Here is a 17,508-nt window from a genome sequence, read left to right on the forward strand (position 1 = left end):
TAGTCTGATTTTCGATCATCACAATGAATCTTTTGATAAGGTCAGCAATTTCAGCTTTGTTAAACAGAAAGAAAACCCATGTGAAACGAGAGTAATCATCTATCACAACAAGGCAGAAAGAGTTGCGATTGATGCTTAGAACATTAATCGGACCAAATAAATTCATATGCAATAACTCAAGCACTTGACTTACGGAGTTTATCTGCTTTGGAAAGTGTGGTTTCCGATGATGTTTTCCCTGAGCGCATGATACACATTTTTCAAAAGTAATGAAATCTTTGATGGGTAGCCCACGGACCAATTCGTTCTTCGCAAGCCGATTCAAGTTCTTTGCATTAGCATGAGCGAGACGACGATGCCACAACATCGCATTTTGTTCAGAAGCTTTGGAGAAGAGACAAGTGACATCGTCAGGGAAATTGTTATTCATGTCTATAATGTAGGCATTTCCACCCCGCTTAGATCTTACAAGAATCTAATCTTCAGGGATAACAATGTCAGGCTTTAAGATCAGACATTCCTTATTAGTGAAATGAGTAGAGTAGCCCTTGTCGCATATCTGGGATACACTCAGCAAGCTGTGCTTCAGTTCTGGAGCAAAGTTAACATTCTCAAAATTCAACACTCCATTAGAAACAGTTCCTCTTTGAGTAATTTTTCCGCCCTCTCCGCCCGCAAAAGAAACATATCCTCCATTAAAAGTTTGAATGTCGTGCAATTGGGATATGTCTCCAGTCATGTGCCGGGAGCAGCCGCTGTCGACATACCAAGGTCTGGCGACATTCCTCCGCAACTGTCCCTGCACGATGAACAAAACTAGTTAGTTTTGGGGACCCAGGTCATCACAATCCTGGGTTCACCCTTTCCTTTTACAAGTTTTTCATTTGATTCTTTCTTTGCTTTTGAATTAGAGAGTAATGGAGATTGATCTGAAAAAGATTTTGGAATCCACTGAAGGTTAGGTTTTAAAAATTTGTTAGTTTGCTTCGAACCGGTGGATTTTCTACTTGAAGAGTTAGAAGATCTTGTCCTGCTCTTTGACAAATTCGACTTAGGCTTAGCCTGAGTTGATTTTGGCAAACTTTTGTTGTTTATACGAAAAACCTGTTTATTCTTTTGAAATCTTTGAAATTTTTTGTTTAATGTTGTATTCAAATCTCCATTTCTAGAACGAGTTTTGGGAATTTTTCTAGTTAAAGATCGTCCCCGAAATTCATTCTCCCCTCTTTTTGTTGTATGAGATACAAACATCCGGTTCATGAAATTTCTTGCAATGTGTCCAGTAGTGCCACAGTTAAAACAAATTTGTTTGTTATCAGTAGCTTTGGCATTGCTGTTGACAATGTTATTCTTTGCTTTTCCATTTCTAACACTTTTACACTTGCAAGATCCATCATAGAATTTAGTAACAGATGTGTTAGATGCAGAGACATGTAAATCAGGTTTAGCAGTTTGATCAGAAACACACTATTAGAAACAACATTGTCAGACTGAAATAAAATACCACCCGACACAAAAGCATTTGTTTTTTATATTGACACAAACTCATTATTGTAATTAACACCAGACTCAATCACAACATTATTTGACTCAAAAGTTTCAACTGCATGCTCCCCCTGAACTATTGATATATCTGCACTTGAAGTAAAAACGTTAGTATGCAAAGTCTCATAACTAGACTGTATTTCCTGCTCAGAAGCTGACTTTCCATACACCATGCAAGGTTCTCTGTCAATTTCTTCTTGAGACAGGGGAATAGTAGTATAATTGTGATTGAAAGGAGGAGGGACACTCTCAAAACCTAATCCGACTTTTATTTGATTACCATGAGTGATATCCCTCCAGTGCGATTGACCTTCGATTAATTTTGCAATCTTTTCACTTGATCCATCGTATTATTTGAAATTAAATTCAGCTTTTTCAAAATAATTTTTCAATGTGTCAAGTTCCATGGTTACAGCAGCAAGTTTTCTTTTGAGATGATCATAGTTCTCGCATTTGTTGTTGTAATCCTCTTGCAATTTTTTAAAGTCTTTTGTTTTATTTTCTAATTGAGTTTTTAAGGGCTTTTGATCTTTTCTAAGAGTATATCCCTCATATTTCAAGTCCTCGTTCTCTCTTTTGATTAAATCAATTTGATCTCTCAAAAACTTAACAGTTTTAATACAAGATTGAGAATAACCAAATTCACTAACCTTAGATTTGACTGGTTCAGGAGTGGTCTGTACCATGAATGCAAACTGCAAATTCATCATCTCCTCCTCTGGATTTGCCTCTATTTCTTCACTTGCATCCTTGACTTGAGCAAGATTTTCCTTTTCAGGTCCCGAAATGTTTAGGGCTTGAACTTGATCTTCCCAGTTGAACGATTGAGCTACCATTGCCATGTTTGTAGATTGATTGTTTCAAGATGATCCGCTATTGTTGTTGTGAACATAAGTTACTGGCACCATGGTTCTGTCAGAGTTTGCTCGCTGATCAGGTTTTGGACATTCCCTTGCAAAGTGTCCTGGTTCGTGACAATTATGACAACGTAACTTTCCTTTGCTAAAACCCATCTTTTTATCTGAATTTACACCCCAGTTGTTCTTTCCAGTCTTTTTTGAGAATTGTTTAGCCCTGAATACTGCCATTGCCATTTGCCAAGTAATATCCATCTCTTCCACATCTTCAGGATGGATTTGATCAAGATCAGTAAATGAGAGTTGTGGAGAGAGGTCTCCAGCAACAAAAGCATTATAGCAGTTCACCAACCCAATAGCTAGAGCCATATTTTCCTCCTTTTCCTTTGTAAACGAACTTTGAGAACCAATTTCATGAGATTGAACTGAAACACTTGTGGAAGAACTAACACAAGAACCAACTTGAGATATGCTTTGAGGGATTTGAGTTTGTTGCATTTTAGGTATGTTGTATGGTATGTTTTGATGGGCTGCATAAGATTGAACTTGTGGAACCTAGATTTGAGTATTTTGATGGGTGGTGAAACTTGACAAAGCAGTGTTGTTGTTTTGGATTCCAAGATTGGCTGAAGAGTACGAATTTACATGGTTGATTTCTCTTTGTTTATCATCAAGATCGCAAGCTTTGATGATTGCCATTGTTTCAGACAAGCTTAAACGGTTCAGGTCTTTTGTCTTTTTAATCACCGAGACATTCATGTCCCATGATTTTGGAAGAGAATTTAGTAATTTCTTGTTGATTTCAGACCTAGTAACCATCACACCTGTGGAGCTCATTTTAGAGGTTAGTGTGATAAATCTTTGCAATTGATTTTCCAATGTTTCTCCCAATACATAATTGAACATGTTGAATTTATGTCAGAGCATGTCTTGTCAACTTTGCTTCATGTCTTCATTTCCTTCATAGACTTCTATGAGCGCTTCCCACAATGATTTTGTTGATGTATATTCACGAAACCCTTGTGCAATCTCAGGAGATAACGCCATACTGAGTGTGGCAAGTGCCTTTTCTTATTCTTCAACTCTTTCAAAGTCATCATCAGTATTATTAGAGAATCTCTCCAAATTGAGGACAGACCTGAGTACCCCATGGAGATTGATGTTCAACAAACTCAGGAAGTATTAGAGCATATGGGATACGAGGGAACTTTTCCTCCTACAATTAAGAAGCTGCTTCCTCCTTGCTGGAAGTACTTGGCTCATGTGTTCGTGAGCTGCATTTCCGGCTGAAAATCAGGAGCAAACAAGATTTCTCTAGCCAACACTGGTGCCATTGCAGCATTGGCGGCAGGTTTTTAGTTTAATTTCTCCAAATTCATAATGAATGAAATGATTTTAAATCTTGAAGGGAGCAAAAGGGACAAATTCTGGATGTATCCAAGATTTTTGCAAATCATCCTTAATGTGAATCGCCCCGAGCTGCAGAGAGGAAATGATATCTTGGATTTCAAATCCATTGGTCCAAGTGCTTTTGGGCTAATGAAACAAAAGAGAGGCGGGAAATTTGTATTTGAAGGAAAATTCCCGTTGATAAAATTTGGAATTTTCAAAGAGGGTGATAGAGAAGAATCAGAAGAACAATCTACGCAAATGGAAAATGAAGATATTCATCACTCTCCCTCCGAGCCTAAAGTGGAGGAGACTCATCACTCTCCCACAGCTTATGTAGCTGATGAGCATAATTATCAGAAAGCAAATGATTCAAAATCTTCTCAAGGGGATGATGACGATGATCTTTATGAAGATGTGGAGTTTTTGAAAGAAATCGACTTTACAGGAATCAATGACGACATTCCAACAAACATAGAGTTTGATTTTGGTGATGAAGATTTTGATCCTTTTCTTGATATTCCCAGCAGTCGTGTAAATAAAGTCAATGAAGTTGCTTCTCTAGCAACTAAGACTAGAGATGAAGGAAATTTTCTCAAAATTCTACTCTCTACCTCAAAGCCCTTGGAGGTCACAACAAGCCAAGGAGATATGACATCAGAGATTCCTCCCTCTGTGTTACTTGTCTCAACATTAGCTCCAATCATTTCTGACTTATCTGAACCTCATAATTCTCAGACTTCCATAAGAACAAGCCAATCTCTTGAAAGTCTGGAGATACCCTCTGTAAAATGTGCTCCTCAAGTTATTTCAACAATCACTGCAACCTCTGCTCACTCTCCTCCAAAGCAGACTGATGAAGGTCCAAGTACCATGTTCGAGACTGGTGGATCCTCTTCTATTCCAGAATATTCTCCAACTCGACCTTCTCTAGATGAAGCTTCTATCATATTAGTAAGACATCTGGCTCAATCTAGTCCAACCTCTTCACGCGGGAAAGGAATATCATTTAACGAGGGTCGGACAGATGATGACAAATTCTCTTTGTCTGATCTCCGAGAGGAAATTGGAGTTCTCCGCCAACAGCTCATTGAAAAGTCAATTCAAATGGATCAGCTTTCTGCACATATCTTTGAGCTTAGGGCAAAGGATGAAGAAAAGACCAAACAAATCAAAGATCTACAAACGAGTCTTGGATCTATTCTAGCTAATTATTTCAATCTCAAGAACGTATTGTATGATGCTTATGGTGAAAAAGTCAAAGCTCTCTTCCAACAACCTCATGGAGTAGTTGATCCTCCTTCTGCTCAATCACCTCCTGCAACTGATGATCTACCTGTTGACCCACCTGCTCCAAGAACAACTACAATTGTCAACAGATTTGAAAATGAACCAGAAGGAAGCAGAACCAGAATCACAATCAAACAGGGCAAAAGAATTGTGACTGCAAATCAACACGAAGGACTTTTATTTATGAAAAATACCAATGAAAATCGCAAAGCAAAACACCTTGTTCTGACTGTAACAGATTTGAAAAAGAGAAAGTTTGGCGACGAGTATGGTGACAGATCTGGTATCCGTATGTGGGCTTTCGATCCAGAAACGAATTTGTGGGTGGTAAAGCAAAACTCAGGAATATCTGAGTGTTACAAAAGCACCCATGATTTCAATTCTTGGACTAAGACTGGTCTAGCAGAATTATCTAGGGTCCCATTCCACAATCCCTCGCAAGATCCAAGTGCATCTAACTTTAAGAGGTTCCTTGATAGGCAAGTCAAAGAAAATTTTCCCAGTATGAAGACTGCCAAAGCCCTTTATCGAAAGGATAAGGATGTTCTCGACCCAGAAACAGGCAAACCTATGAAGATTATTTTATGGCCTGCTACAAAAAAGCAAAAAGAAATTCCAATCCCTCAGCACTTCCAGGAGGGATATCTTGACAATATGGAATTTTGGGCATACGATGACGAAACTGCAACTGCTGCTATCAAATTCAAGGATCAAGAACATGTTTTGAGGCTGATTAATGCAAAAGATCTTCTTCGTTTTCGAGAAAGGGATATCCAGACTCTGGCTCATCACCAGATAATATGCAGAAAAGACGTAATGGAAACTACTGCTAAAGAATTCACTGCAATGGTGGCTACGATCATAAATGGAAGATTGTGGATGGAATCGATGGGGAGATCAGATCTGAGGTTCTTTGAGAAGTCTGCCGAGGAGCCAAAGGAGTGAAGACAAGACTATGCTAGTCTCAAACCAAGGGGGAGACTGAAAGAACATAATTTTGTGGTTTGAGCTAGGCATCATTTTGAATAGGTGATAGTGTCAATTTTTGCAGTGATTGTGTGTTGTCTTGCAATGTGTGCTGCCACACATGTGTGTGCGGCCGCACACAGTGTGTGTGGCCGCACTCATGTGTCGGCTGCACACACTTGTGTTGGTAGAAGGAGTACTATTTATAGCAACTGTGTTGTGTCAGTTTGTACTTTTTTTTGGCTTGGTGTCAGAACTCTGCAGTAGTTGTACTTTATCAAGATGTACTTGCAGTAGTTGTACTTTATCAAGATGTACTTGACATTTAATGGCAATAGATGTGTGCATGCTTGATTCTACTTCTTCATCTCAATCTCAATTTAATTGCAAATAACTTCATTGATTACTAAATTGGATCCTCATTTTTGGGACTAACAAAGTCGTCATAATGCATTTGCCCCAAAACCCTTTTGGAAAGTTGGCTTCAAATCTTAGGGCTTGTGCAGTCTCGAGCAGGTGTCTGTGTTTGCATTCTAAAATGCCATTTTGTTGTGGCATGTGGGGGCAGGTAGTCTTAAGGATTATGCCATGCTCGGCAGAGAAATCATTCATGCGGTTTGAAACAAATTCTCCCCCGTTGTCGCAATAGATTATTTTTATCAATTTTCCAAATTGTTTCTTGACTGGTTTGTGGAAATAAACTAGGCGATCACCCGCCTCAAATTTGTGTTTTACGAGAAAAACACAAACGGATCGACTATAGTCATCCATGATTGTAAAAAACTAGTTTGCCTGAGAGAGGGAAGGAGTTTTGTGCTTTCCCCATATGTCGCAATGTAACAATTTAAAACACTCTTTACTTTTAGTAGAACTCACTAGAAAAGGTAATTAAGTGTGTTTGGCTTTTGCATACGAATCACAATCCACTGTCTTAAAAGAAGCACTTTTAACAAAATCAAGACCAAACATTTTATCGCTAGAAGTATGGCCTAGCCTCTTATGTCATACTTCTTTTGAAGCCATCATAGCCTTACTTTATTTTCCACCATCTCAATCCAATATAGATCACGTTTACATTTTACCATTCCAATCAATTCCCTCGAATAAAAGTCTTGCATGAAACATAAATTTGGGAAAAAGTCATTGAACATTGATGATCCTTTGACAAGCAGCTTACCGATAGTAGATTGCACCTAAACTTTGGAACATGCAGAACTCCTTTAATAGTGGTTCCATTGGGTAAATGACAATTTCCTTTACCTTCAATAGGTGTGGAATCACCATTTGGTATCATGTCAAGAGGTTCAAGAGTGGATACCATTTTGTTTTCAATCCATTTGGCTCGATGTGTTAGGTGTTCAGTACAACACGCTATCCAACCATTATCCTCTCTATCTTTACACAACATGTTGGCTTCTAGAAGTAGCTCATCCTTTGACGAGTTTTTTTTTTTTTTTTCAATATAGCGTAAGAGACCACAATATTGTTTAGAATTCAAACCTGGTGTAAGACATGAGTTTGGGTCGAAATCACAGTATTCAGAATCGTGAATGTGGCATGGAGAATTGGTGTCAACATGGTTTTCTTCGATCTTCTTTCCGGATGATTGTTCATACTCCATGGCTGTCGATCAGAGTGGGGTGGCCCGTTCTAGGGTTTGTTTGTCGAGCGGTTCAGAGAGCCGCTCTGATACCATATAGAATTTTTTTATTATTGTTTTTAAAAGTGATTACATCGATACAATATAAAAGGAAAAATAAATATGCAAATTGTTTACATCAATATGGAAAGCCATTAAGTCTAGGAATAAATTACGTGATGGAGAGGAAAATCAGGTGGAGATAATTATGCAATCCAATAGAGCATATGTACTGCCGGTCAACTTTCCACATTGCCTACGCTAATAAGAATCAGACAAATCCAAACATATTGCTCAAATAATGTCTCCTAGAGATGTAGGGCATCTACAACACTTCCATCTTTTAGAAAAATGTCCCAAAGGTAACCATTTTTCAATGTACTGGGGAATCCATAACATAAAGTGTTTGAAACAATATATTAATATTGAAGGCCTTAGACTTCGCATGTGGATGAGACCAGGTCTATCAAAATCGCCACAATTACCATTGCTTCTATTGCCATTTTCACCTATTCGCATAATGCTCCATTAAGAATAGAATAAGAGAATGAATATACCCAGAACCTATGTTGTGATCATTGAAGATACTTGAACCAGAGATAAAAGTGTGTTTGGTTGAGCAAAATTTTCCTGGAGGATTTTAAAATGAGAATGAAAACTTTGAATATGCGTTGGGCTGATTCAATTTTCAAAATATTTCCATGAAAATGAAAATTTTCTGTTTACAAAATTATATATAGATTAGAAAAGTGATTTTTACAGTTTTCGAAAGTATTTTAAATTTCTAAAATAAAAAATGAAAACTCCACTAGTTTTAAGCAAATGCATTCTCTATATTTTTTATTGAAAACTGAAAATCCAATGTTATTTGCTGAAAACGTTTTCTAAAGAAAATAAAAACAATTTCCACGACCAAACACACCCTATTGTATTTTTGAAACCCGTGTACTGATCGCTCTGAATTGAAATCCTCTTTATCTTGAAACCGGAACAACGGAGTCTTGGACACAGAGCTATTGAACCTTCTTAACTGACTGATGAATGATTTGAACCTTCTTATTATAATCTCCAATCAAAGAAGAGTAGAATGCGATTCAACCCGCAACCCCACCACATGTTCTATCATTGCAAAACATAACAACGGCTACCAAGAAAGAGAACTTTCAAGTTATTGGTTTTCTTGTTTTACATATATAGTAACTAAGAGGATAGCAGATGAATAGATATTTTGTCAATCGAGTTTCAACATGGTTGATGTTGATCGAATCAATCTTTATCAAGTTTAAATTTGTGTTCGAATTCCAATATGAAAATATAAATCAAGTTGGACTTTATAAAATTAATGAACCTGATGTTTTGCATGTTTTAACAACCAACACATTCCCTCTCCTCCCCTTACTGTTTCAGCCAAAAAAAGCAAGAGAACAACCACCACCGGCCACCCACTGCCACCTTCAAACCTCCACTGCACCACCCTTTCTCCACCAATAAATCATCACCACCACCACTACTTTGATGATATAACACTGAAAAACGAACCCCACCACCTCCTCCCACCCCCCCACACGTCGGAATTACTAACAGAATGAAGAAACGAAGGCAACAGCACCAAACTGCCACTACTAGATACCTAACCTACAGCGACGGAATCAGGGACAGATTTTATCTGTAGCTAATTAGCGACAGTTTACTGAGGAATCACTGATGGAATGCATAAATATTTCAATCCAAATAATTATAGAAGTTTAGAGATGTATTACCAAGGGATCAACGACAGATTGGTTTGATTTTATCGACAAAAAACAGTCCCTCGCTGAACCGTCGAAAAGTAAAACCTCTCAATGAGGGAATAACGACGGATTGCAAAAAATTAGTGGCTTTTTTTCCTGGCCCTCGCTAAACCCTTGCAGAAAATCTACGCCTTCCTTTTTTCATTCCTGGCTTTTCTTCCTTTACTAGTTCCCTCGTTTTATTTTCATTCCCACCGATTTATTCCCAAATCTCTACCAAATCCCTATATGACCGTCAAATCTCTACTCTGTCCAGGAAATCGCCTCCACCACAGTCAACCTGTATCATCCCTCTTTGAAGCCTCTCAAAGGAAAACCTGATCTGAAATCACATCCTCGTTGGCTTTCTTCTCGGTTTGAATCCCTTCCTCGTTGACTCACAGCTTACTTCCATGCCAATGCCTTTCGATCTGTTGATTCACAACTACTCCAGACCGTAACTACTTAGCGGCAACAACGACGTCGATCACCCGATAAGATAGCGGTGGTGGTTCTGTTGGCGGTAGCTGGATCACAGTGGTGGTCATCCCATTCAAGCTCTTGTTTATAGAAATTTGATTAACCTTGAGGTAATTTTGAACTTTGTGGATGATATGCATAAGTTTAGGTCATTGTATTGTGTTGTGTTAGATTGATAGGATTAGCTTTGAATTGATAATCTTGACAATTGATGAAGTTAATAGCATGTACCTAATTGAAAACAAGTAGCAATGTGTTGAAAATTATTCAATGAATCTCGTGAATTACTCAAGGAATCTAATCTCCTGGAAAGTGGATGAAGACTGTTCTTTTTGGGAAGAGTCATCAAAATCTAATATCTCAAAAGTAAGTAAAAGTGTTAATTTACAGTTTACAGTTACACCTGTTACTAGTAAAACACATATACATGATGGTATCTTATTATTCTTGAAGGATGCTAGTTTAGACAAAAAGACCTCCATTACCCTCAACACACAATCAAATGATCTTGCTGTTGATTCTACTGTTATGTCAACACCAGTGTGCCACATCAGCAACATAAATGGAGAACAATCACAGTTAGAGAAGAGCTCCAGTGCCAACTTACTAAATGTTGCAAATGATGATGATTTAATCAGGCTAGAACAGGCTGCTACTAAGGCACAAGCAGCTTTCAGGGGATACTTGGTAAGGTTAATGCATATTACAAGAACATTGCAGGAAATAGCAATTTACTTCACTCCACTTACTAATATAGGAGCTTTCAAGCCTTCTTGTAATATTTCAGTTACATTTAATGATGTGAAAACTCACAAACAAGTAAGCTATTCTTATTGTTCTCATTCTAGATAGATGATTATTGTTTAGTATATCAATACTTTGGCCTGCTATAATAATTCTTCTTTACTAATTCATCATCAGGTTCCTTTGAAGAAGGAAAATGGTCAGATATCAATGGTGCCTCTTTTCCAAAGTCAAGAATGCATTGCTGGAGTGGTATTTATTGATGGTTTTGTAATTTTGTTGGATAATAAACCTCTTACTTGCTAGCTACTGATCGAAACAAGTTGAATTTACTTATTTACCCTTTTTGCAGATATCTGTAGACCCAATGCAAGGGAAGAAGGTCGAACATAATGGCATTAAAATAGAACTCCTTTGTCAAATTGGTGAGTTTTCTACTTATTTATAGGAGAAATTGTCATGCAAATCAATATTAATAATATTTTAGTATTTTATTTCTGTTTGTATAAATTTATTTTGACAGAGGCAACTTCTATGACTTTACCTCTGTTGGTAAGTCCATCTGTTTGGAGGCTAACTTTTACATGTTATTGATGAAATGACAACTTTTATGTTGTTTTTTCCTTGATAATTGATAATTCAACATCACTATTCATCAATAATTTACAATGTTACCCTTTCTTATGTAGTTCGTGAATTGGATGTTCCTGGTGAAATATATGAAAGGAAAACATTTCCTTTTGAATTTTCTTCAGTTGAAATGCCTTATGAGACATACAATGGTGTCAATGTGCGACTTACGTAAACACCATCTTATATCTAAATTCAAATAACATACAAAAAAGCATAAAACCATGATTATGATTGCATATAAAATGGGTTTTAGCAAGTGATGAAGCTCTATTTTTGTAGCAAGTTGAAAATTATAGTCTGTGTTCTAGAGTGAAATTAAGTAGTTGATATCTGCGAAAAATGTTTTCTCTTGATCACAATTTAAAAGTAAAATTAAAGCAAAAGTAACACTTTACATGGAAATATATTTAGTGTTATAAAATATCTCCATATCTTCATATCTCCATGTGAAATATATTTTGTAGTTGTTTCCTTTTATTAATTTTTTTAATCATTATTCATTTCTTGACAGATCAATGTGTCAATATATAAGTACGACATCCCTTGAGTAGTTCTCCAAGGCAGGTATGTAATTTTGTATTATTTCCTCTTCTTTTTTGGCCAATGCATCTTTTGATCAATGTAATGTAACCATTGATCGATTATGATAAACATGCTCTAATGATTCTGTAGGAAACATGATAATAACCTCCGTTAATGATTTTAGAAAGACAAATAGAATTAGTTTTTATTCCCTTGGTTGATGCAAGTGTCGCTAGAGCTGAGGGTTTTCAGTTGGCCAAATGTCTCTCTGTTTTTTGATCTCATCGCCATTGGTAAACTTTCAATCAACTTACGTATCATCACTTTTCACCTTTCATCGTCTATCTATTATTGATCACTTCTCGGATTTACATTAAGTAAAATCGATACATATATATATGTTTTGTTGATTAATACACGTTGTTTCTCTTAGTGTCGTTATGCAATGAATTTGTTATATATGTATGTATGTATGTATGTATGTATGATGTTGGGATGTATTGGTATCAATTAACCTAAAAGTCAAACCAATTTTTTCAAGATTTGGAGAAACAATTGGAGCTGGAGTTTACATTCTTGTTGGAACAGTTGCTAAAGAGAAAACAAGGCCTGCAATCACAATATCATTCCTCATAGCCGGAATAGCAGCTGGACTTTCAGCATTATGTTATGCATAACTCGCATGTCGTTGCCCATCTGCAGGGAGTGCATATCACTATTCTTACTTATATGTTGGAGAAGGGTAATCTCGTAATTTCTCTTAAGAATTCTCTTATTCATATATTCATATTTTCTTTCTGCAAATCAATATTCTATCCCCTTCAACTTCCAGTGTTGCTTGGTTGATTGGTTGGTCCCTGATTCTTGAATACACACTTGGTGGAGCAGCTGTAGCCCGTGGCATATCCACAAATATGGTGCACTTCACCTCCTTTTTCTTTCAACCTAATTTATAATTTCAATTTTCTTTTTCTTTTTCTTTTTCGAATTATAATTTCAGTTTTAAACAGGCTGTGTTTTTTGGAGGTCCAGATAAGCTTTCTGCTTTCTTAACTCGACCCACCATTCTTGGAATTATAGTTGATCCTTGTGCTGCTGTTTTAGTCTTCATTATAACTGTACTACTTTGCACTGGAATCAAAGAGGTATTTTAGTCCTTTCAGTTAATGACTTATTCTTAAATTTTATTATACTAATAAAATGAATACTTTTAGAGTTCATTGGCTCAAGGCATAATCACAACAATAAACGTTGTAGCCTTGCTTTTCATCATAGTAGTTGGTGGACACATAGGTTTCAAGACTCAATGGGTGGATATAAAGTTCCAGGCAGGTAATATGTTCATTTTTTCACATGTGTTAAATTACCATTTTACCCTTGGCAACATGAAACATGTTTCTGATTTTCAGGTATTTCCCGTTTTTTTCTCATATGATGGTTTTGATGCAGTAACCAGCACAGCCGAAGAGGTAACACTAGTGATTGTGATTGTTCTTTCTAAAGGGTATAATTGTAATTTTCATATTGTTTATATTACAGGTGAAGAATCCTCAGAGAGATGTATCTGCTGTTGTGATTGGTTTGGTGCCATGTTCCCAATTAGACCCTGATACCCCTATCGCCTCTGCTTTTGCTAGTTATGGAATGAATGGAGCAATGTAAGCATACAACATTTCTTTCTGAAGGGCGTAATTGTAATATCATGTTTATTTACATCTATAACGATCATCATGATTTCATATATGTTATAACAATCGGATCTGTTACTACTCTCTGTGCTGTTTTTGGTTGTATCATTATTTGATGTTTTTTAGTATAATAATTTGATGATTGTAGTATTTTTTTTCCTTTTAGAATCATAATAAAAAAATGATATTACAAGTTCGCGACGGATTAGACAAAAAAAATAATAATAATGCATGAATTTAGTGAGGGATTAGCTATAGAAAAAATATCATGTCTAAAGTTTGTGACGAATCAACGACGGAAAAAGAACAAAATTAATTTAAGAATTTTTCGAGGGATTAGCTATGGGGAAAAATCATGTCTAAAGGTTGCGACAGATCAGCGATGGACAAAAAAAATTTAGTATATGAACTTTGCAAGGGATTAGCTATGGAAAAAAAAACTGATCATGGAAATTTGCGACAGTACAGCGACGGAATGTCTTTAACAAATTTTGTCGCTAACGTCCTGGGTAAATGTATTGAGTAACATTTAGCGACGGATACTCTGTCGCTAAATTTGTCGCAAGGAAAAACTAATCCGTTGCTAAAACCCTCGCTAAGTCATTAGCCACATTTTAATTACCTATGGAGTGAATATGCCGCTGATCCATCGCAAACAACATTTAGCGATGGAATAGCGACGGATTCGTCCGTCTCTAAAACCCCTGTTTCTAGTAGTGTGCCACCTCCGTCGCCTCCCTGTCGCAGCCCCAAACCACCGCCGTCACCACCTCCTACTATTGCTTCCTCCACCATAAGTCCACTCCATCCATCAACATAAGATTATTTGATCAAATGTGCCTTCGTCGATCATCAAAAATCTTAAAGCCATTCGTATTATTTTTTTCATTCGATGATACACACAGCGACGAGCACAGGAGGGTTTACCTCCTATGCAAAACTTGAGATTACTATGCAAACTCATTTACAAAATTAATTCCTTGCCCCCTATTCCGAAATTCCTTTGTAAAATCAGTCCTAACCTAATGAAACATTAAATAAAATGTTCAAACCCTACCTCTTTTTTGGAAAATATTAAATCATTTTAAATTAAAATTTTAAAGAAAATTTATTTAAATAAATCATCATTTAAATAAATTTTGAATAGGCAAAACATATGAAATTATTCAAGGAATCATTATAATACCAATCACGTTCAAATATTAATATATATCAAAATTTCTAGGAAATCAAATTATTTATTACTCTACTACTTACGGTACGGGGAATCTGGTTTGAAAGCCCGCATAACGTTGTTGGATTTTAGAACGGCTTAAATGCTAAAATGGTGCTGCCCTTCAGTGTTTCATGTCTTACCCTCATCTGTACATGGTAGTATGCGTACTAAGTAATATTTATCATACAAAATACATATGAATTATCATTATTTTGTGTAAACACATTTCTAGCTTGTGAAATATTTATTTAAATACTTATACGTTATAAGTAAACAAAATCGTTTTAAACATCAATATTTACATATGTTATGTTGTTAAAATAATACAACTAATAAAAATAGCATATACATTCCGACAACAAATGTGCTATGACTGTATAGACGGTTATCAACTTGGTAGTTTCAATATGCCTCATACACATACAAAAATATATAAGTTTATATATTGAACTTGTATCTTAGGCTCTTATATATGCTTTTGTACACTACCCTAATTTTTATCAACTGTTTAAACAAATATCATACCCTTTTATTGTACTCTTATCAAATATACTTGTTCTTCATCCGTTTATCCGTATCTGCGGCCGTTAAGTAAAACCTTGACAAATAACTTTATATGTATATTTGTGTGCTTCTTTATCTGTTATCTGTATAACTTTTTCACTATAAACTTAAACTAGATTTCAATATCTAGAAACCACAGTTTAGATTTCTATTTTTATCAAACATTTCCAAACACAGTTTTACTTACAACAAAGGCAATACTTTTTGGATCACATTAAAAGTATAATTATTTCATAAAACTTGTGACTCTCACCAACCTTTGTGTTGACCCTCAAACTTACAAAGGCAATACTTTTTGGATCATTTAGTTTTCGTTATCTGTCTGCCTGTTTAAGGCAACTACTGTACTATTATTATCTATAAGAACCTTGTATTCAAAATTAATGATGGAATACAAGTGATGTTTTGTTTATCGTTGTACTTGTGCTATATATTCATTTTATCTGTGATCCATGAACTTAGTCCCACTCCCAGCATGTCCCGCATCAGCCGACGGTGTGACAATACTCATTTGAAATGACATAAGAGTTACAATTATTACCTAGGATGAAAAGATAATGTATGAAGTCAGTATACAAGCCCTGTTTTGTTGATGATTCTAGGACGTAATCATCCTAAAGGGGAGAAAATTGTAACGTCGATAGATTCAGGCTAGTCAATTTAGAAACAATAAGAGTTAAAAATGAATTTTTGACAAAATATTATTTAGAATAAATAATCTTAACTAAAGTATAGTATATGTGACAAGGATTCCATACATATAAAAAATGTTGAAATCCGACTTATAACGAAGAATTATGACCCGTAGAAGTTTTGCGACAAAAACGGCACGGCTCTGCTTATCATAAATAGAAAATTTTTGACAAAATACCTTTTAGCCTTAGTGATCTAAAAGAAAGTCGTAGTATACGTTGAAACGAGAGCGCACATATAGAGAACGCCAAAATCTAACTTCGTGTGAGGAAGTTATTAATTTTCTAAGATTTTGCATAGCAGTATACAGCCCAAAAATCGAATTTTAGATCGATCGATTTTTAGCCGATACAACCTAAATGAGAATTGAAGATCTTGTTAATAGGAGCTCAATAGTATAAAGACAGTAAAAAACGGACGTCGGATGACAAAGTTATGAATTTTTAACGGACTTTAACTATCTAAGTCTTTTAAAATATAAATTTAAAAATAAATTCAAAATTAGCCGACGGATTTTAAGCGAAATTTGTAGATCACATCGCTACCTACGTGTGGATATAAACAACGTCAAAAATCTGAGCCACTGCTTCCTACCCACACCTTGCCACCAGATGTTGACACATGGCCAACAAACGGTCAGTGTTCAGCTAGGGAACGCTCCACATTCGACATATTTACAGCCTATATATAAAAGGTGCAAATCACTCCATTCTTCACATCTTTCTCACCCATTCTCTCCCAAAAACCCCCCAATGCCTCTATTTCTTTCCCTAGCACCTCCTAGGTGTTAAAAGCGAGTCCCGGAGCAATAGAAGGCCCTGAAGAGAAGAGATTTTGACTTAGAAGTTCTGCCCACGCAGAGCCCGATTCCTCGCTAAACCCCCTTGTAAGTGAGTTATGCTTACCAAACTATAAGTATAACTTATGTTTAAGTTCATTAACGTTCTTATGAACCTATAAACAAAATTTATCTGTGATTCCAAGTCGTTATACTGATTGATCTACTTATGGGGATGATGTCAAGATTTTGATTTAGTGAGGTGTTTAAAGTGGGATTTCCAAACAGTATACTTCATATACCAAACGGACCCTACCTCCAATATGAACCTTCCTGGTTGTTCCTTACTTGATAGATCATGAACGTAGACTTTAAGTTAATGATGAATCTAGACTAATAATTAGTCGCAATAAATATTAGACTAAAATTTAGTGAAAATAATACTAGGTTTTGTCAACGGAAAAGATAATTGTTAGAAGCGAATCGTTGCCCGAATATGAGTCATCACTTTAACAAGTGAGTGCATAGTCCCTTTCATGAAGATGATTTTAATACAAGTATTAATTAAATTATTAAATATATATTTATATGTGAGATATCTGATATTACCTGAAATACGTGTTAAGAGCATATATGATAATATATGATGATTTAGGACTTACAAAATAAACCTAAGCTAATTAAGATGAATATCGGGTAGTATCTTCTTATGAGTGCGGGGGGAAATATACACGG

At 35.9% G+C, this 17,508-nt stretch overlaps 2 protein-coding genes across 4 annotated transcripts; both read left to right on the forward strand.

Moving 5' to 3' along the window:
* The first annotated feature begins 10,055 nt into the window (after positions 1 to 10,055).
* LOC145086096 (uncharacterized) lies at positions 10,056 to 12,187 on the forward strand. Of its 2 annotated transcripts, XM_079023825.1 has the most exons (6): positions 10,056 to 10,301; positions 10,389 to 10,754; positions 10,857 to 10,931; positions 11,032 to 11,104; positions 11,824 to 11,876; positions 11,985 to 12,187. In XM_079023825.1, the coding sequence occupies exons 1-5, from the start codon at positions 10,206 to 10,208 to the stop codon at positions 11,841 to 11,843; spliced, it is 630 nt and encodes a 209-aa protein (XP_078879951.1). In that variant the 5' UTR covers positions 10,056 to 10,205; the 3' UTR covers positions 11,844 to 11,876; positions 11,985 to 12,187. The 2 variants fall into 2 exon arrangements, with proteins under 2 accessions (XP_078879951.1, XP_078879948.1); XM_079023822.1 differs by lacking the exons at positions 11,824 to 11,876; positions 11,985 to 12,187 and having other exon boundaries at positions 11,032 to 11,337.
* Positions 12,188 to 12,192: 5 nt separating this feature from the next.
* LOC145086095 (cationic amino acid transporter 4, vacuolar-like) lies at positions 12,193 to 13,607 on the forward strand. Of its 2 annotated transcripts, XM_079023821.1 has the most exons (5): positions 12,193 to 12,584; positions 12,667 to 12,751; positions 12,845 to 12,979; positions 13,049 to 13,303; positions 13,374 to 13,607. In XM_079023821.1, exons 1-5 carry the CDS (start codon positions 12,499 to 12,501, stop codon positions 13,494 to 13,496), a joined length of 684 nt encoding a protein of 227 aa, XP_078879947.1. In that variant the 5' UTR covers positions 12,193 to 12,498; the 3' UTR covers positions 13,497 to 13,607. The 2 variants fall into 2 exon arrangements, 1 of the variants encoding a protein (XP_078879947.1); XR_013700297.1 differs by lacking the exon at positions 13,374 to 13,607 and having other exon boundaries at positions 12,193 to 12,576; positions 12,915 to 12,979; positions 13,049 to 13,103.
* Positions 13,608 to 17,508: the final 3,901 nt, after the last annotated feature.

The sequence above is a fragment of the Lactuca serriola genome, chromosome 2, assembly GCF_051521515.1.
Source record: "Lactuca serriola cultivar US96UC23 chromosome 2, Lser_US96UC23_V15, whole genome shotgun sequence".
Taxonomy (NCBI): Eukaryota; Viridiplantae; Streptophyta; class Magnoliopsida; order Asterales; family Asteraceae; genus Lactuca; species Lactuca serriola.